The sequence below is a fragment of the Lithobates pipiens genome, unplaced genomic scaffold, assembly GCF_037356315.1.
Source record: "Lithobates pipiens isolate NorthernLeopardFrog02 unplaced genomic scaffold, aLitPip1_a1.2 Scaffold_8, whole genome shotgun sequence".
In the NCBI taxonomy this organism is placed as follows: Eukaryota; Metazoa; Chordata; class Amphibia; order Anura; family Ranidae; genus Lithobates; species Lithobates pipiens.
The window spans coordinates 685214758-685236370 of record NW_027507903.1 but is presented as its reverse complement, the minus strand read 5'-3'; the positions used below and the strand labels follow the sequence as shown (position 1 = coordinate 685236370).

General features: G+C 49.0%; 1 protein-coding gene across 1 annotated transcript; it reads right to left on the bottom strand.

Moving 5' to 3' along the window:
• Positions 1-7679: 7679 nt before the first annotated feature.
• On the bottom strand, positions 7680-21340 carry LOC143962206 (zona pellucida sperm-binding protein 3-like). The gene is made up of 8 exons (XM_077471541.1): positions 20873-21340; positions 18665-18777; positions 18254-18357; positions 18001-18178; positions 17808-17928; positions 17640-17731; positions 8353-8495; positions 7680-7909 (listed from the first exon to the last, which is right to left on the bottom strand). The coding sequence occupies exons 1-8, from the start codon at positions 21338-21340 to the stop codon at positions 7683-7685; spliced, it is 1446 nt and encodes a 481-aa protein (XP_077327667.1). The 3' UTR covers positions 7680-7682.
• Between the last annotated feature and the right edge of the window lie 273 nt (positions 21341-21613).

The following is a 21613-nucleotide window of genomic DNA, read 5'->3' as shown; positions in this document are numbered from 1 at the left end:
CTGGGGCTGGGGAGCCCACCTGGATGGTCTGAATGCACAAACGACCTGGTCTCAGGCAGAGGCCCAGAGGTCTTCAAATTGGCAAGAGCTAAAAGCCATCCTTCTGGGTCTGTTGGCTTTTCATCAGGGGACAGCACGTGCAGGTCCTGACGGACAATACGACAGCGGTGGCTTATATCTTCAAACAAGGAGGAACCAGGAGCAAGAGTCTTTTGAGTCTTGCCAACCACCTTTTCGCCTGGGCAGAACAGAATGTGGCCTCCCTAACAGCGATCCACCTAAAAGGTTCTCAGAATCTGTTGGCGGACCTACTCAGCAGAAGGAGGTTGGCGGAGACAGAGTGGTGCCTGAACCAGGAAATCTTTCTAATGATCTCCAGAAAGTGGGGGTCCCCCCAGGTGGACCTGTTTGCCAGCCAGCAAAACTCGAAAGCACGCAGGTTCTTTTCTCTTCACCGAGAAGATCAAGCCCTAGGCATAGATGCGCTAGCTCATCCATGGCATTTCCGGCTGTGTTATGCCTTTCCCACATTTCCTCTAATTCTGTTGGTCTTAAGGAAATTCAGAGAGGAAAGGACCAACATGATCCTAATCACCCCCTTTTGGCCAAAAAGACCTTGGTTTGCGATCTTGCTAAACCTGGCAACCAGAACCACCCTGGAAACTGCCATTCAGGAAGCACATTCTAACTCAAGGATCAGTGGTCCATCATGAGGCGGACAGGCTGCACCTAACCGCTTGGCTTCTGAGGAAGACCTCCTGAGGGCCAAAGGCTTATCAGAGAGAGTAATAAAGACCTTCCTTACCTGAAGGTCTGGAAAAAGTTCAATTCCTATTATGTGGCTAAGGGCTTTCAGGTAGATGAGGTCGTTTCAGTACTTGAGTTTCTCCATGAAGAAATGGAGAAAGGACTAGCAGCCAGCACCTTAAAGACACAGGTAGCAGCTCTTTCAGTTTTTTGGGAAAAGACTTTGTCAAAAGAAACTTTAATTTCAAGATTTTTCATGGCCATGGCACAGAATAGGCCAGTTCCCCTCAATAATTCTCCCAGTTGGGACTTATCTATTGTAGCACTAACCCCGAAGAAGCTGCTGATTAGATTGGCCTTACTGTTACCTTCTTTCTCCTCACTTCACATCTAGGGATGTCCCAGTAACTTGAGAGACTGACGATAGATCCACTTAAATGGATTTTATTTGCAAAAACGTAGACAATGAGCAGTCTCTTATAATGGCATCAGAGGGTTAGGAAGGAAGTTCAGGTACGCTTAGTGTCCAAGTCAATATTGAAGAACTTGCTTACTTTGACTGCATCCAGAGAATAGCCATTCGCAACTGAATGTTCACTCAAGTTGGACAGTCCCTCTCTCACAAGGCCTAGCAGCCAACAAGGTGCTTACTCAGGAACAAGTCTCTGCCACAGACGTTGTTGTAGAACACGTAGGAAAACTAAACTTGTAGAACACTCGTAGGATACCTGGATCTTTCAGCCAGCTTGGCGATATCCACGAAACTGGATTCTCTTGGGTACTTCAGCCCTCCCAGGCTCCTACTAAGAAACCAACCCGTATGTGGTCTTCTTCTGAAGAGTTCTCCCCTAGAATGCTATGAAGTTAATGGGTCTCTCCCAAACCGGAGACGGCACCCAAACACCTCAGAATCCTCCTTTCGTTTCCCTGCCTCAGGCTAGCCAGCCCCGAGACAACAAGATCGGGTGGATCCACACCCCAGGCCATAGCCTTCCTGGGGGCTGGTCAGGAGGACCAGGACCATGAAGTCAGTACATCCTTCTGGACCGGAACCCCCGAACCACGTGACATCCGCATCTTAAATACCCTCTCCCAGAAAGCACAGCAAGAGCGCCACTCCCACTGGGCAGGCTCCGAGAGAGAGTAACTTAAGCACCCAACCAGACCATAGTTCCATGCCTGACAGAAGAGACAGTGCTCCCTGTGGCCAGGCTGAACATCTGACAGTCCAGTCAGACCTATGCTGAAGTCCAAATTTAGACAATTGTACCCAAACTGCAGTTCAGGTGAAACCTTAAATTTGAAAAACCCATAGCGCGTGCTCCTCAGGAGCCGGCGCTAGATATTGTTCTACAGGGTCTCTCGAAGGCACCGTTCGAACCCTTGCATGAGGCTGCATTGAAAAGTTTAGTTCTCTAAACAATCTTATTAGCCATTACGTCGGCAAGAAGAGTCAGCGAGCTGCAGGCCTTAGCAGTTTCAGAACCTTTTCTCAAAGTTTTTTCCCGCGACAGAACTGTACTGGAGTGCATTTTGGAGTTTGCATTAACCTTCACAGCACTGGCAGCAAGTGTCAAAAGACCAGGCTAATCCTCTCCCCTGAGCAGTGAGACTTGTTGGTTTTTGCACACATTGATAGTACACACGACACCACAGTCCATTAGAAGTGTAAATGTTACTTGCCACCTTCCCATGGAGTCGCGATGGAGCTGAAGCCGGTTGCTATGGGTGACTACTGCAAGGACAACACCTTATCCCCACGTTGGGCACTAAATGTAGCAAGGTCCCAGGCCTCCTTTGGTCTGATGAGAACCTTTGGGCCAGGGATAGCTGACATCCTTCTGGATGTGGTGGGTTTTGAGGCATAGTGGGTGTAAGATGGATAAAGTTATTGGGCGCCAGAAAGCACAAAAGCAAAAGCGCTTTTATTTCTATTAAAGTGGTTGTAAACCCTTACAAACCACTTTGAACTACAGGTAAGCCTACATTAAGGCTTACCTGTAGGTCCAAGAAATATCTCCTAAACATTCACGTTTAGTAGATATTTACAAAAAGACAGGCATCGCCGTCTACAGTGCATGCACCATCGCCGTTGGCAGCAGTGGCGGCTCCCGTGCGTATGCGACGTCATCGCTGCTCCAGCGCTGTGAGTGGCCGGAGCAGCGATACCCAGAAGAAGATGGATGCTCCGGACTACAGGGGACAGCAGTGACATCGCTGGCTCCTGTGTCAGGTAAGTGACGCACAATGGGCTACTATTATCAAGTCCAATAGCCCACACATGATCGTAATATCCGACACAATGATTCCATCTGACCTTTTCTGCTGGAAAGTTTGGTCATGTGTACGCGGCATTACAGTTCTTTCACTACAACTTCTCCTCATAGTTCAATACACTGAGCTCCAGCTCTCTCACTAGATTCACTGTCACTGAATCCCTTGAGCGCTTCCAATCTTCACAGGGGTATCTTGCTCAAACTTCATCCCCGCTTCTCTGCTGGGTCCTTAGCTTGGCACTCTAGATACCTCTCAAGTTTCACCACACTGGGCTACTTAGTCCCTAGCTTGACACACAATGCTGCTCTGCAAGTGTTACCTCCGCTAGCTGGGTCCCTGGCTTGAGTCCCACTGAAGTTTCCCGATTCTCCAATGTCCCCATCTGATGGGAATGCTGCTTCGGTACGTGCTTCAGTTATTCATTGGGGTCCCTGGTAATAAGGCAGATAGTCCCTTACTGGCAACAGCTTTCCCTCTACCTCTGACCACAACAGGTTCTCCAGCAAACAGAACGGTCACTTTTGGTTGGACTGCAAGCCACAATCTCAACCCTGCGTTGCTCTCTCCTGCTTCAGGATAGGCCCTCAGACAGCCTAGCAGCCAGATGTGCCCAGGAAAGGCCAATGAGACACACGTCCACCCAGACAGCTGTCCAGGTGGTACAGAACATAGATCACCTGACCTCATCCAAATATATAGGCTCTCCCAGCTGGCCAAGGGATTCAAGAAAACCCCTGCCCATTTGCTAAGATACCTCATATACCCATAACCTGACCTTGGGTTGCCCTTTTCGCATTTAGTACCACCAAGTACCTAGTGGTAGAAGTGAAAAGTGCAATGAGGCCAGAATTTGTTAGAGATCTATTGATTTCTCCCTCATAACTAGGATAACTACTCCTGGCAAGTAAATTTGTGAGGCACATCCCTGCCTAAACGCAAGGGTGCTACAGTAATATCTATAATAGCTCAGGTTAATTGTACAATTATCTCTTGTAGACTGCCAAGGATTTGGCTGGTGAGTGTGTGCCAACATTGGTTCTGCCTGATCCCTGCAACACCTTAGATTTCCTAGAATCCTCTAAAAGGAAACGTCTACTCTTAATGGATATCATGTTCAGTATTCCTTTGTGAATTCCCTCTTCTCCCCTCTGTAGGATTCCACACTTTCCAATATTCACTATGAGGAACAGACTCATTAGGTATGTAGCATACTCTACCTTAGGTAGGTGCTAGAGAGATTTTTGTAGACCAAAATAAACAGGCCTAGCTTCTGGCTAGGTCTGCTTTAAATTTACCTGATCTGTGGTGCTGGGAGTGGCTAGTGACTCACAGCTAGTTTCATCTTTCGGTTACCACCCTTGGGCCAGGGGTTTGTAGCTGAACAGGAAACCCATACAACTCAGGGGGTGTCCTGAACAGGAGAGGACAGCAGGGGAAACTGCTGGTCAAGTCTCCCGGAGGGATCCATCAGGTGTTAGGGAGTGGCAGGCACAGTTGGGAGAGGCAGTCAGATGGATGTAGCCCCAGCGGGAGAGAAACTAATGTTACTGGCAAAGTCAGGCTGCTGCAGTTGGCAAAGCTGTCAGGGTCTGACTGGGATCAGTACTTCATTTATATAAAAAAAAAAGGCAGCTAGCACCAGAAATTTGCTACACAATAGGGGCCTCCGGTCCCTGCCTGTACTAAGGAACTTTACTAAGGCCTGGATGAAACCAGAGTTAGGCCCAGCCATGTGCTAGCTGCGCCTGAAGAATTGTGCTGGAGTGTTAGAACCATGTGCTGGAGTCCCAAACCATGCAATTCCTTAACCCCATCCAAGCTCCAATCCCTCAAAAATACAAAAACGGACTGGTTCATTTTCTTGGAGTGTCTGGAAGTGAATGCTGGGCAGGGTGACAGGTGGGCCACAATCATTCAGCAGCCCCTACAGGGGAAAAAAATAAAAATAAAATAGTCTTCAAAAGTTTCATTAACCCTCACTGCTACCAACATAGGCCATGACTTCCCTCTTACCGTTGTCCATACACTTTTGTTCCTGCATTCTCTCCCCTTGCCTCTACTACATTTTTAGTACCCTTCCTTCTCCCTGCACTCCATCCTCTTTGTAATGTCGCTCCTCTTCCTGCACTGTGTCCACTCCATGCATTCTTCTCCATTGTCCTCTTCCTTCTCTGTGCACTCCTACATTCTGTCATCTCAACGCTATCCACTCTCCATTTCCGCACTCTTTTTTCCCCTGCCATGTCCTTTATTTGCACCCTCCCTCTCCTTGCACTCACCCTACATTCTATATCCTCTCCGCACTCTTGATCATTAAAATGTGAAACAAGTCATTAAGAGGGATGTAGGAAGCCTAAGTGAGGACTCAATGATGCATAAAAGGGTCAGTATGAGTCACGATCCCCATTAGTCTTCTATATAGTATCCTGTGTCTTTGACCCAATACACCCAGCCACATCTTCTGTCCCCATTTAGATTGAGGAACCTCTGACCTTCATATAACACATGAGACAAGGGGTGGGGCAGGAGGTTGCTACACAAGACCCATGATCTACATGTAGCACTAATCCCTGAAGGAGCTGCTGGTTAGATTTGGGTTTACCATTACCTTCAGTCATCCTCGCATGTCTAGGGGTGTCCTGTGGTAATGGCCCAGTAACTTGAGAGACCGACAACAGATCCACTTTATTGGATTTTATTTGCAAAACCATAGACGATGAACAGTCTCTTAAACTGGGATCAGAGGTTTCCAAAGGGAATTCAGGTACTCTTAGTGTCAAAGAGAAAATGTTGAAGAACTTGCTTACTTTGACTGCATCCAGAGAATAGCCATTCGCAACTGGATGTTCACTCAGGTTGGACAGTCCCTCTCTCACAAGACCTAGCAGCCAACAAGGTGCTTACTCAGGAACAAGTCTCTGCCACAGATGTTGTTGTAGAACACGTAGGGAAACAATTGTAGGATAACTGGATCTTCCAGCCAGCTTGGCAATATCCACAAGACCGGATTCTCTTGGGTACTTCAGCCCTTCCAGGCTCTCACTAAGAAACTAACCCATACATGGTCTTCTAAAGGGTCCTCTCCTGAAATGCTTGAAGTCACTGGGTCTCCCCCAAACTGAAGACGGCACCCAACCACCTAAGAATCCTTTAGTTCCCTTGACTCTAGAAAGGCACCAAATCATTTAACTTCACCATTAATATCGACAACACAACCATTGGTCCCTCCACACATGCCAGGGACCTAGGTGTAATCCTTGACTCTGACCTCTCCTTCAGCCCCCATATCCAATGGCTGCCTAAATCCTGCCGCCTTCACCTCCAGAATTTGACCCTTCCTGACTAATGACACCACAAAGCAACTCGTTCACGCCTTGATTTCCCGCCTTGAGTACTGCAACCCTCTCCTTAATGGCCGACCCTTAAAGTGGTTGTAAACCCTCCCCCACAACTTTGTCCCCTGTAAATCAGCATAAAAAACCCTAATGAACACTGCTTGTAGATATCTCCTTACTATTGTTGTAATCCTTTGTTTAGAGATCTTTATCACAGATCTCCCCTGATTTACAGCACTGTCTTATCAGGACTTCCTAGGCACAGCACTGAACTCTCAGCAGGCTGCTAATCACTCAGCTTCCTTCTACACACCATGTGACCTCATATACAGTGTAAACCAGGGAATGGGACAGCAGTACTGCAGTCTTATCAGGTGAAGCTAAGGGACTCATACAGGCAAACACTAGGTAATCAGCACAAGTAAATACTATGAAACAAAACAAGTAAGCTATGAACAGGGAAGCAGGGTTGCCATAGAAACATTGGATTGAGAAGGAGGCTTGGTTAACAGTACAGGAAGGGCGGAAATACACTCCACTGTGGACTCAGAAAATAGTGGAGATGGCGCTGCCTTATCCCTGGAAACAAGTTTTTTTAAAGTTTCTTTAAACAGCAAGTAAAATGCAATTTGGGCTGGATTACAGTGGCTATACTTTGAGAATTATAATGGACTAAATGAAAGCAGCATCAGAGTGGGAGAGGTTACTGCCTCTTTAAGCAGGCTATCCCCCTTTTGTCTATTATGAATGCTGCTGCTAGACTAATACACCTCACTAATCTGACTGCTGCCCCTCTCCGCCAATCCCTTCACTGGCTTCCCCACCATGTAAAATTCAAAATGCTAACCATAACATACAAGGCCATTCACAACATCGCCCCCATCTACATCTCCAACCTCATCTGCAGATATCGTCCTCTCCGTTCCTCCCAGCACCTCCTGCTTTCTAGCTCCCTTGTTACCTCCTCCCATGCTCGCCTTCAAGACTTCTTCAGAGCCTCTCCCATCCTCTGGAACCCCCTGCCCCAGTCTGTCCACCTTTAGGAGTTCCCTGAAAACTCATTTGTTCAGGGAAGCCTATACCACACCCACCCAACTGTCCCTGAGCCACCCCTATCAAATCATTCCCTGCATCTATTACCTTTTGTACCACCACCCCCTCCCTTTAGAATGTAAGCTCTATGAGCAAGGCCCTGCTGTACTGTAATTGTGTTGTCCCCCCTATACATTGTAAAGCACTGCATAAACTGTTGGTGCTATATAAAATTGTGACCAAATCATGCTGTATAACCATCTATAAATAAGCAAACATTTATTTATTTTTTTATTTCTCAGACAATACATATTGTGGCTTTTTTAGAGACTTCACAATGAACACTGTACACACTGCAACTACAAGAACACTGACACACCCGACAGCCACCAACCACCAGAGCTCTGCAGGGGCGGCCTCTTCCTTCATCACTGCAGCTGCAAGGTCACTTTGTTTTGGTCCAATCACAAGCAGAGGTCCCAAGGTGGTCACCGCCTGTTCCTCTTCCATGTTAGGTTCTGCAGGAGAAACATTGGAGGGTCAGAAGGCACATACACATCTCTATACAATGCAACTAAGGGCTTTCATGTGATACCTCAAGTGTTGGTGGTGTCCACTGTAGACCCTCATGAATCAAGTTATGTTAACCAATTGAACATGGGGGGGGGGGGGAAATTGGATAGATTGAACCCTCAAGATTCGCATTGCCAAGAAAAGGCTATGCAGGAGATCTACCTTCCTGTTCTGAAACATCGCTACAGGAATAGAAGCAGCACTATGAAGGCCATCCAGGTTCTAGCCTTCCACCTTCATTGCCACCCAGGTCCCTCAGAACCCTGCTGGGTGCAAGAATCAGTGCCAGGTTGAATAACCCCAGCCAGTCAGGGCCCCCCCTCCTTTTGTAATGCAAGATAGATGTGACCACACCAATGTTGTATGCAGCAGCATGGTTAAGACTCACCATCCAACGCTTCCCTCTTCCCAAAGGCTCTTGGTCTTCCAAATCGAATCCTTCCTCCTGCCGTCAGACCAGTAGGGTTGCTACAGGTGCCCGGTGTCCCACAACACTGGCAGATACTGCTGGGGCCCTCAACTGCAGACCAGCTAGAGAAAAACAAACCAAAGTATGCATGACAACCTGTGTTTAGAAGATGCACTGGATGCTTGGTTAAACGCCAACACTGGATAGGTAGTTAGACATTTCCCATGAAAGGACTTAGGGCTACCACATCATCCCTTTAATCCAGGGCACATTACACAGGTTCCGAGGCTGATTTAATACAGATAAGGCACCAAATTTAATTACCACCATATTCAGCCACAGAACCCGTGTAATTCATGTGTGTCCTGGATTAAAGTAAGGTGACCAGATTTTTTTTAAATGAAATCCAGGGACTTTTTTTACTAGTAATGGCAGCAATCAGTGACTCATAGCGGGAACTGCAATATTGCGGTGGACAAATCAGACTAATGCTGCGTACACACACGACCAGTTTTCCCATCTGAATAAACGCGGAAGGTTGGGGATGGAGTTCCGCTGAAACTGTTGCGTACATACGATTGCCCCAAAGTCCGACAGTCAAGATGGTGACGTACAACGGGACTAGAAAAAGGAAGTTAAATAGCCAATAGCTGCTGTCTTGTACTTTCTTCAGAGCATGCGTCGTTTTTGGTCTGTCGGAACAGCATACAGACGAGTGGTTTTCCCCCCGATAAGAATTGATTCCATCGGAAAGATTTAACACATGTTCTATTTCTAGGTCCGTCAGAATTTCCAAAAAAAGTCAGAACACACACGATTGGAATATCCGATGAAAAGACTTTATCGGACATCCTGCATAATAGAATATCTATCCATCCATCTCTCAATAGTGACACTTGACACTAATCGTGATCAGTGCTAAAAATATGCACTGTCACTTTTCCAATGACACTGGCTGGGAAGGGGGGGGATAACATCTAGGGCAATCAATGGGTTAAATGTGTGCCCAACAAGTGTTCTCACTGTGGAGGAGGCGCTTTTACTAAGGGAAGACATAGATCCCTGTACCCGCTTTTCTACAATACCCAGAAATGCAGGATCATGTGTACAAGTGATCCTGCAGTGTGACCGCCCTGTAGCAGTAAATCTGCCATCAGGTGATCGGAAACTGGTTAAGATCAGCATTATGATAACTGACAGGCAGGGGGCACTCCATCATGGCTCTGGCTGGTTCTGTCACAGTATGTCACATGACTGCTGGGTGCTGATTTTGTTAGCTTCTGACCAATAAGTGCTGCTGCCTGAGTTCTGATTCATTATGCCAGAGACAGACACAGTGCAATGTAGTCTATTCACAGACACCCCCAAAGCTCACCTGTGTTGAAGCCTTGAGGGGAACTGGCAGCCCCCCCCCCCCCCCCCCCGATTGGATCCACTTCACCTCTATTCCTGCTGCTGGACATCAGCTGAGCTGCCCCTCTGCCCGCCGCCACCTCCGCCGGCCTCACAGGTCCCTCTGCCCGCCACCACCTCCGCCGGCCTCACAGGTCCCTCTGCCCGCCGCCACCTCCGCCTACTACTGGGTGGGGAGCGTAGGAAAATTACTTTGCCAGTGAAGGCAAGGAGATAAGCAGGCAGGCAGCTGGCCAGGATTTGAAGTGAATGGAGCTGAATGGCCATGTGCCAGAAGCTGAAGAAATAGTCCAGCCGCTCCGACCAGCACATCATAAGAGGGACACAGATAATTGGGGAAAAATAAAAATACACCCCCTAAACTAGTGCAGAATAACAAAAATCTGAATTACAACAGCTCGTACTGATTGTCTTTGAAAATTGCCCCAGCTCCTGTTGAAGTCAAATCTGGGGACAAACTTGGTCCAGGGATTGTCCCCTGAAACCAGGGACATCTGGTCATTCTAGATTAAAGGGATTGTAGCACTACCCCTGAAGGAGCTGCTGGTTAGATTTGGGCTTACCGTTACCTCCTGTTCTCATTTCACATCTAGGGGTGTCACATGGTAGATGGCCCAGTAACTCAAGAGACTGACAAATCCACTCAAGGGATTTGTAGAAGGTAGACAAGAACTCTTAAATTGGGATCAGAGGGTTGGAAAGGAAGTTCAGGTACTCTGTGTCAAAATGTTGAACTTGCTTAATTTGACTGCATCCAAAGAATAGCCATTCACAACTGGATGATCACTCAGGTTGGACAGTCCTCTCACAAGGCCCAGCAGCCAACAAGGTGCTTCCTCAGGAACAAGTCTCTGCCACAGACGTTGTGCAACACGTAGGGAAAACTAAACTTGAACATTTGTAGGATACCTGGATCTCAGTCAGCTTGGCGATATCCACAAGACCGGGTTCTCTTGGGTACTTCAGCCCTTCCAGGCTCTTAAGAAACCAACCCGTACGTGGTGGTCTTCTGAAGAGTCCTCCCCTGGAATGCTTGAAGTCGCTGGGTCTCTCCCAAAGTGGAGACGGCACCCAACCACCTCAGAATCCTCCTTTAGTTTCCCTGCCTTGGGCTAGCCAGCCCTGAGACATCAAAATCAAGGGTATCCACACCACAGGCCATAGCCTTCTTGGGGGCTGGTCAGGAGGACCAGGACCATGAAGCCAGTACATCATTCTGGACCGGAACCCTGAACCACTTGACGTCTGCATCTTAAATACCCATTCCCAGAAAGCACAGCAAGAGCATCACTCCCACTGGGCGGGCATCGAGAGAGAGTAACTTAAGCACCTAACCAGACCATAGTTCCATGCCTGCCAGAAGAGACAGCTCCCTGTGGCCAGGTCGAACATCTCACAGTCCAGTCAGACTGATGCTGAAGTCCAAATTTAGACGATTGTAACCAAACTGCAGTTCAGGAATAAAAAAAAAAAATAAAAATGACCAGTTACACTTACCGGTAACTGTGTTTCTGGGAAGTCTTCCAGGACGGCACCCTGAGAGATGACTGGTCCACCTGACAGGAAACACAATCAAAGAGGTTAAAAGCCCCCGCCCCTCCCCGTGCTCCTCAGTTGTGACAAAGTATTGACCCACACCAGTGCACGAGAGTGAAGAAAACCACACCACACCACCACACTCTATACCTTAATTTAAACCTAAAGAGAACGGGTGGGAAGTAGGCCTGCCGTCCTGGAAGACTTCCCAGAAACACAGTTACCGGTAAGTGTAACTGGTCATTTTCTCAAGTCGTCTTCCAGGACGGCACCCTGAGAGAGGAGCAAGTAGCTCAGGCCTACCTTAGGGCGGGACAACCGCTTGCAGGACCTTCCTGCCAAATGCCAGATCCTGAGGGGACAGTAACTCCACCCTGTAATGCCTCAGGAAGGTGTTCTGGCTTGTCCATGTAGCGGCTCTACATATCTGCTCCACTGAAGCTCCGGCCCTTTCTGCCCAAGAGGTTGCCAGAGATCGCGTGGAATGAGCTTTCAGGTCCCTAGGAACTGCATTACCTGACTGCTCATAGGCTAAAGCAATGGCATGCTTAATCCATCTAGCTATGGATGCTTTGGAGGCTTGTTGGCCCTTCTTTTGGCCAGAAAAATTAACTAAAAGATGGCTGGACCTTCTAAACTCCTTAACTTTTTCTAAGTAGGATAATAAACAACGTCTGACGTCCAGACAGTGAAAAGAAATTTCCCTCTCATTTTGGGGATTATTACAAAAGGAAGGTAGCACTACTTCTTGAGACCTATGGAACCTGGATGCTACCTTAGGGAGGTACAGGGGGTCCTGCCTAAGTATAACCCTGTCCTCAAATAAACGAAAGTATGGTTCCTTGACTGAAAAAGCCTGAATATCGCCTACTCTCCTGGCTGATGTAATAGCAAGCAGAAAGGCCAACTTAAAGGTGAGGATCCTGAGGGGGATCTGGTCTATTGGTTCAAAGGGGGGCCTTGTTAAGCCCTCTAACACCAAGGTAAGATCCCATGGTGGGAACCTAGACACCTGGACAGGGGACAACCTCTCTCTGACCAAAAGGAACCTCTTGATCAGAGGATCTAGTGCCAAGCGTCTCTCCAAAAAACAGGATAAGGCTGCGACCTGTGCCTTAAGTGTCTTGGTTGCCAACCCCTGCTCTGCTCCATCCTGGAGAAACTCCAGAATGGCCGGGATCTCTTGCTGTGAAGTCCCTCTCACCTGACACCAGCGAGAAAAAATCCCCCAGGTCTTAGCGTAAATACGCCTTGTGACCGGCTTCCTACTAAGGAGGAGAGTATCCACTACTCTGTCCGACAGGCCCTTCTCCCGCAGGTTCTGCCTTTCAAGAGCCAGGCCGTCAGCCTGAAGAAGCTGGGGTCTGGATGGCAAACTGGACCCTGAAGGAGAAGGTCGCGCCGAACAGGAAGGTGTAGAGGCGGGGCTATGGACCAACCCTGCAGGGCTGGAAACCAAGCTCTCTTGGGCCACCAAGGAGCTATCAGAATCAGGGCGCCTTCCGAGAGAAACAGCTTTTGAAGAACCCTCGGAATAAGCCCCATGGGGGGGAAGGCATAGGCCAACCGGAAGTCCCAAACCTGGGCCAAGGCGTCTATCCCCTCTGAGCCCCCCTCTCGGGCAAGGGAAAAGAATCTCTTTACCCTTCTGTTCTTTCTGCGGGCGAACAGATCTATCTCTGGATCGCTGAACTGCCGACATACCAGGGAGAATACCTCTGGATTCAACTCCCATTCTCCCTGAAGAATCGGCTGACGACTGAGATAGTCTGCCTCTACATTCAGGGACCCCTTTATGTGGACTGCGGAAATGGAGATAATCCGATGCTCCGCCCAACCCATGATCTCTAAAGATAGAGCCAGTAGAGTTGGAGATCTGGTGCCCCCCTGATGATTGACAAATGCCACTGCCGTGGCGTTGTCTGATAGGACCTGAACTTCCTGGTCCTTGATCCTCCTTTCGAAAGCCTTTAATGCCTCCCCGATGGCCAAAAGTTCTCGAAAATTTGAGGATGTCTTTCTCTGACTCACGTCCCAGGAACCCTGGGCTGTTAGATCCTCCAGGTGGGCCCCCCACCCCCAGGAACTTGCGTCTGTTGTTATCCTGAGCGGCTGAAGCTGACTCCAAAGGAGGCCCCCCTGAAGCCTCTGAGGGTGAAGCCACCAGTGAAGAGAATCCTTTACCTCGATCGGAATGGCCACTTCTACTTCTAGAGAAACCCCTTTCCTGTCCCAAGAGGAAAGGAGGAAGTGCTGGAGGGTCCTGGAGTGCAGCTGTGCCCAAGGAACTGCTGGGATAGCTGCCGTCATCAGGCCCAGCACCCTCATAATCCCTCTGTATGGAGATGTCTTTGCCTCTAACAGAGAAAGGACCGCTGAAATTATACCCTCTACCTTGCTCTGGGGTAGAACTAACTTCTGTTGCGCGGAATCCACCAGGAATCCCAGATACATTTTCGTCTGGGCCGGAATCAGTGAGGATTTTTCCTTGCTGATGATCCATCCCAGGGATTCTAAGGTCTCCACTACCCTGGCTAGATCCAAAAGGAGCTGATCCCGATTCTGATTGTAAATCAGAATGTCGTCCAAATAGGGAATCAGCGCTACTTCCTGGAGATGCAGGAAGGCCACTACTTCTGCCAGGATCTTTGTAAAAACCCTTGGACTGGATGCCAGCCCGAAGGGGAGGGCCGCAAACTGCCAATGCTGAACTCCCTCTGGAGAGGCAATTGCAAATCTTAGGAAGACCTGATGGTTCTGAAATATAGGGACGTGAAGGTAGGCGTCCTTTAAATCCAAGGTTACCATGAACACGTCCCTGAGAAGGTGTCTCCTGAGAGAATAAACACTCTCCATGCGGAACTTCTTGTACCGCAGGAAGACGTTGAGATGCCTTAGATTTATGATGAGGCGATATCTTCCTGAGGGCTTTGGTACCACAAATATATGGGAGTAGAACCCCTGACCCTGCTGGCCCTCTGGAACAGGCACTATGACCTCCTGCCTGGCCAGTTCTTCTATATTCTGTAGGACTCCTGCTGCCTTGCCAGGATCCCTGGGAAGGTGGGTCAAGAGAAATTTGGAGGGAGGAGGGGAAAGAAATTCTAACCTGTAACCCTCTTTTATGATCTGTAGAATATGGGGGCTCTGAGTGACCCTTTCCCACTGAGGGACAAAGTGGGAAAGCCTTCCCCCCACTGGAATGTCATTTGGAGGTCTTGTCGCTTGACTTCTGGCTGGAAAAGAGAATGCCTGACTTCTGCTTATCCTTCCCAGCCCCCCAACGTCTATTAGGGGAGACCTTTTTCTCCGAGAAGCGGTTCTTTGCCTGGGGGCCACGAAAAAACCTCTTCCTATCCCTCCTCGGTTTAGTAGGGAATTTCTTCCCCTTTTCGGTCGACCTAGCAAGGGCTTGGTCTAGGCCAGCACCAAAAAGGAGGGAACCCTCAAAAGGGAGGCCACATAGACGGGTCTTAGATGAGCCATCCCCGTCCCAAGTTTTAACCCATAGGGCTCGCCGAGCCGAGTTTAGTAAGGCAGCAGACTTGGCGGTTGTGCGCACCGTCTCCACGGCCGCATCCGCTAGGTATGCAACAGCGCTGCCTACGACCTCCAATGAATCTAAGACCTCCTTAGACTTGGAAGTCTGGGAGATGTGGTCTATCAGCTTAGAGATCCACATGTCCGCATTTCTAGCGATGCAGGCTGAGGCCAACGCGGGGCTCATAGCCGACGCGTTGGCCTCCCAGGCCCTGCGCAAAATAGTTTCTGCCCTCCGATCCATCTGATCCTTGATGTTCCCAGTGTCTTCAAAGGAAAGATCGGATTGTTTAGAAACTTGTGCCAGGGAGGCGTCTAGCCTAGGAGTCTTGAAAAACTTCTCCTCATCCTCCTCAGTAAAGGGGCATCTACGCTTCCATGTTTTGTACTTTAGGAGCCTCTTCTCCGGATCCTTCCACTCCCTTAAGATAATATCTTTGAGTGCAGGATGTACCGGAAGAACCCTGGTCTGTGGTTTAATTAAGCCCCTATACATTTTGTCTTGGGCAGAGACCTGTGCCGTGGGCTCCTGAATCCCTTCAGAAGCGTAAACCGCCCTCAGTAGTCCCTCCATGTCATCGGCTGAAAAGATATGCCTGCTAGACCTGGAGTCCTCCCCCTCATCCTCCTCCTGGCTGTCCAACACACCCTCGTCCGAGAATCCCTGCCCATGGGATTCGGACTCATACTCCTCCTCTGAATCCTGAGACTGGAGATACCTTGGGTTGTCTGCCCGCCGTCTAGACCCCCTAGAGGAAGCGGAGCCCTCCTGGGAGGAGGCGTCCTTGCTGGTGTGAGCCTCTGAATCCCTAGACTTAAGGGAGGACTGAAAGGCTTTCAGAGTGGACAGCATCTCAGTTTGTACTGTGAGAAACTTCTCCATTATCTGAGAGGTTTCCTTCCCTGTCAGCTTCTGTATACATTTAAAGCAGAAGGGTTTAGGATGATCTGGGGGTAATCTAGCATTACAGTTTCCACAACGCTTAGAGCGGGTGGAAGATTTCACGGGACGGCTGGCAACCCCAAGGGCAGTGGCATCGTCCCCTGAAACAAAAACATACAGGCATTACAATACAGCACTGTACCACCCAGAGGAGAAGAGTTGGGGTACCCTCCCCCATCTAAACCTCCGGCGGCCGGTCGGACTCACCCCGTGGTCTCCTCCATGGCCATGGACCCTGCGGGTCTCTCCTCACGTTCCATGCTGCTGGCACCAGTGAGCTTCTTCGGACAGCTAACACAGGCGAAGGCAGCCGGTCTGTGGGAGAAGTGGGCGCCTGCTCCTCCTGGATTTATGTCCCCGATTTGGCAAATCAGCTGTGAGGCTGAGGCTGTGGTTACCTCCATGCTGATACGGCCACCATTTTGCTGTAGACAGGAAATGACCCGAACTCTGAGCTCACTTCCTGTTCTGTGGAGGAAGTGATGTCATTCCTCCACCAAGCTCCAGGAAGATGGTGCCAAACCTCCCCAGAAAGCTGAGCACCTCTGCTGCAAAGGGGAGATACTGCCTCCAGCTGCACCAAGAACCCTCTGGATTGCTGGACCTGGAGTCTTCAGAGAGATACCCTGAGCCAAAAAGGGACACCAGGCTCCTTTTCTGCACGGCCACCGCACAGGTAAGGAGAGGAGAGGAAAATTGGCCCCTGAAGTTCTGGGTACACCACTGTACCCAGGGTCCTTCAGCGCTCAGGGGGGCTCTTCCAGTTTCTGCTGCCCCCCCTGAGGAAAATATAGGGGAACCCCCCAGGAAGGATGAGAACATCCTGCCAGACCTAGAGGCTTCCCAGGCATTAGGTCTGGCTCCCAGGGGGAGACCACCAGCCCCAGGCTTCGGGTCTAGGAAAAAATAACAAACGGTTTCGCTGTGGGGAAACACAATCAAAAACTGAGGAGCACGGGGAGGGGCGGGGGCTTTTAACCTCTTTGATTGTGTTTCCTGTCAGGTGGACCAGTCATCTCTCAGGGTGCCGTCCTGGAAGACGACTTGAGAAAAAACACAACCCCAAACACACAAAACCCATGCTCTTCAGGAGCTGCCGCTGCTACAGGATGATGTGGCAACCCTGCTTAAGGCTCATACCTCCAGATGCACAGTGGAGATAATTACGGTTTTTATTGCCTTCTGTGTCCCATTAGGGAGATTCACACCATTTGTCCGGTTTACCATAATTGAATGCGAGAAAACTAATTTCTGGGTACAAAGGAATTCCATTCATTTACAGGGATTTCCTCTCACCTCCTGTCTGGCTATGGGACAGGAAGTGAAGGCAAATCTCTGTAATGGAACACAGGAGGTGAGAGAAGTCTGATGGATTACAACCCTTCCTTGGCACTAGACAAAATGAAAGTTTTGTCTAGTTCTATTTACAGTGCCAGATTGAGCCCCCTTGGATTGAATTTACAGCTGACCACAAGGTGTCCAAACACCATACCCATATTTCTGATCATGCTGGCACCTGAGATTTTAGGTCAGGGGTAGGCAAACTTGGCCTCCAGCTGTGGTGAAACTACAAATCCCATCATGCCTCTAGGAGTCATGCCTGTGATTGAGTTACCCCACAGCTGGAGGGCCAAGGTTGCCTACCCCTGTTTTAGGCCAACTTTCAGCCCCATGAGGCCATTTACCTGGCTAGCCATTTTACCAGTGTAAATACATAATGGTACACAGACATACTCCGTGGGGCCCTTTCCATACCATTGTTTTAGGAATTCACCATGTTGGGTCCAAAAAATAGAAGTGTCAGCAACCCAACAGGCATTTTAAAAAGTCTCACCTGTTTGTGGCTTTACTATAGGAACAGGCCTTGTTCATGGGATCTGGGACCTGGGTGGCAGCAGCAGCTCTCAGGTAACAGGTCAAGTAGATCTGGAATAGAAGGTTTTAATAGGTTAAACATTCCTAGAAGGCACCAATCTGTGCAATCAATTCAAACAGTCCTCACCAGAGATACATCATTCCCTAGGAACCGGAAGGCATCCACCATGAACTGTAGAGTGTTTGTCTGGACCCTTGGCGTGATGAAGGCTGAGGAGGCGTCAGCTTGTGTTCCATCCACCAGACACCTGCAGAAGATGGTCACTTACAATTTGGGTCATATGGGAAACCCAACCCCACTTCTCCCCCCCGAAACATACCCATTGTCTGCAATGAGGTCATAACTTGGAGAAGACGTGGCATCAGGAGATATGGTGGCCACACAACGGTCCACATACAGGATCATCTCAATTTGGTTGCGAGTATCCACAGAGGCCTGTATGTAGAGAATATCCCCCAACTGATAGATGGGAGAACTTCTGGGACCACTCCAATCCTCTGTATACATAAGGAAAGGGGGATTAGTAAAAGACCCAACATAACCCCTCCCTCCCGATCACCCATCTTCCTCACCAGTCATCAGGACCAAAGAGAAGGACAACCTTTCTTCTAAAGACACAGTGGTGCTGAATGGAACCCACGTTGGCTTAATGGCCTGGCTGCTCACATTACCGTGCCTACAGAGAACAGAATCAAGGTCAGTAATGTACATACATATATCTTTGTGATCAACCCCATGGGGGGGGGGGGGTGGCGGATGTGTGCCTGGCTGGGTGACAGACTACTACACTCAGCAGCCCCTACACCAAATAGGCTGCCAACACACCCTTAACCAGGAATGATAATATTACACATGAAAATCTCTTGGCAAGAACCCCTAGTTGTGTTTTCTGCCCACACTGGCCAAACATTGACCAGATGCTGAGCACCAGCTGGGACCTGCATGGCCCCCTAGTGTAAGCTGATCTAGTAGTGTTGACTCACCGGTAGTAGAAGCACATTATGGGGACCACAGCTGAGTTGGTTCTGATGATTGGAATGGAGGAGGTTGGGCTGTAGGCCAGGTTGGTGGTGTAGATTAGCCAGTCTTGAGTCACCTGTGCAGACAAGGAGACAGACTTACAAACATGGAAAGCTGACATTGTTTAGTCCATTTTCTGAGACCAGGCCCCAAGCCCACCATTGCCCAGCCCCAGTGTTGAAGGCCAGGCCCTAAACCCCTATCCCCCACCCCTTTACCTTGCAAACAAAAACTAAAGAAAAAATTCCCAGCACAACCAGCTTGCAAACAGCCAACTTATGCCATCTGACAGTCTGCCTTAGAAATTGGGGTTTAGTTTGCACACTTATATGCTGGGTGTCCAGTGCTCCCCTATGCATTTGAGCCCCCCCCCCCTCCAGTCTTACCTGCCCTCTAGCCATTATGCATGCACTTCCAGCATTAGAACTAGGGTTGCCACCTGTCCAGTTTGGGTATGGAATGTTGTGTCCAGGTTTCAGTCTGCCTGAAACCCAGACAGATCTGTGGCTCCCAAGTAACTGAGATGGTCACAAAATTCTGTTGCTGTCAGGGGGCTGCAGGCAGGTTTGGCATCACGGGGATAAACAAGGAAAACGCCCATACCAAAATGTTATTTTGTAAGAGTGGATTGTAGGAACATACAATTTTACCAGTAGGAGGAGAGGATCATGGAGTGGACTGAGCTGAGATGTGGGGTCATGGCTCAGCAGCCATAATAAACCGTGGTCAGTTTACAGGGGGAGGGAAGAACCAGGCATCTCAGGTTATAGAGGGGGCCCAAATTAAATAAAACATGCACTATGCTGTATAAACATGCTTTAGAAATGAACAGGATCTCTCTTTTTTTAGGGTTAAACACTTCAAAGTGAATCAAATGTTGACATGCAGGGTTTTCCCTTTCCATGTGGAATTGACATTCCAGAAGTCAACCCAATACATATCCCTCTTCTGGAGTGTACAATAAGTTTGTGCTGGCCCAGCTCCTCCACCTACATAAGCCCCATGTAGCTGTCAGGGGAGGAGTGGCAACTCCGAGGCTTCTGACATCACACCCAAGATAGCAGCACCCAACAGCAGTCTCCACAAAAGTAAACCTGAATAAAAATGATAAAGAGATATGTTGACCTGGTGATTGGTCTTCGAAGACTCAGTCTACAAAAAGGCAAGTCTTCAGTCTGCTGGCACCTACTTAAAGTAACCCCACAACAGAGATCCCACTACCTGTCCAGCTACGCATACAATCACCCCTACTAATGGTCTGGAGGGTCCTCTCCCACCAGACACTCCTGGTGGTTCTCCATCTGTACCCCACATTCCAGATCCCTACCAAACAGCATGGTTGAGCAGGGGTATTGCCACAGATCTGGGCAACAAAGCAAACTACAGGGGGTACCGACAGTGCTGCAACATGGTGTCCTGTGACTGAGCAGCAATCCCAGATATGGGAACTGCTCATGTCCTTGGTGTGGGCAAATTTTTTTTTTTTTTTTGAGGGGGGGGTGGGGTAGAACAAGGAGATGGGACCCCACAGGAACTGGGTTTAAAGTGTAACTGATGAAGTGGCATGGGTTAGAACCCTATTGGGTTTTTATTTCCATCTGCATTCTATGGGGACAGCTGCTCTGGTAACAGCCAGGAATTGCCTCACCTTTTCTGGCTACGAAGCAGGAAGTGAAAGGAAATCCCCAATAGGAAGAAAAAAAAACCCCAACAAAGTTTTTAACCCTCCTGCACCCTATTCAAATGCACTGTCTTAACTTCTACCTTCATTTTCCCCAAAAGTGGAGCTGGTGGGGCTTTAAAGTTCCTGTACACCCCCTACTCAGCGGCCTTATGAATCAAGCCTTGAAGGGATGGTACACGTCTTACTCTGGTAAGCAGAGATCTGAAGTCTACTCTGGCTGGTGGGGAAGTGAAGGGGAACTTGAGTGGATAGGCTGCAGCATTATTAGAATTTTGTGTACATTAGTCTATTTCAATGGAACATCTACAAGGTCATTAGGAACTAGCTGACTCCAGGTGAGGGGAAAAAAAAAAAAAAAAAAAAAAAAAAAAAAAAAAAAAAAAGAACCCCGGAGAGAAGGTTCTATACACAACTACTGGAAGATGGGGACACTATGGGGGGCCCTTGACTAGAATACATGGACACAGGGGGAACATTTGAAGATTACCTGCACTGTGTTGCCGCAGTCCTGGAGGTTGATCTGGAAGGTGACAGTGGTATCTGTACTCTGGGGGTTGGGTTTGCAGCCTTGGGGCCCCAGGCTCAGGTCAGAGGGTTTGACCAGCTTCCCAATCCCATAGAAATCCCTCTGGACATTGACCCCCATGTTGTCCTCTCCACACTGGATGCTGATAGGGGAGCTCCCAGGCTGCAGCAAATCTCGTGGAACCCCACCAACACGTCCAGCATGTGAACCTCTAGGAGCCCCAACACCCACAACAGGGCGATTAGCATTCCTGTCTCTTGAGCCCCATCTAGAAGAGCCCTGGCCAGGTAGAGCCCGCTGGTTGCTTCTCCACCAATCTGACTGGCGGCCATGTCTCACCAAGACTCCATCACAGCCAAACCCTGACCAATAGGTCACAGCCAGGAGCAACACCCAACCACCTTTCACCAGAAAATCCATCCTGCTCATAAGAGACACAACACAATGAATGAGGGAGAGAGAGCTGTCCTTTATACCCCTCCCACCAACCACTGATACCCCCAGCTGGGGCCAATCATCACCACACCCAATGGCTGGGACTATACATGATGGATGGGAGATGGAACCAATAATGGAGGTCACCTCATCCCCCTGGAGATCCACTGGAGATGATAATTAGATTCACCTTCATGCTGGAATCAGATGGGAGAGACAGGTCCACATGGAGTGTGCTTCACAAGCTGCATGGAGGAGAGGAATCTC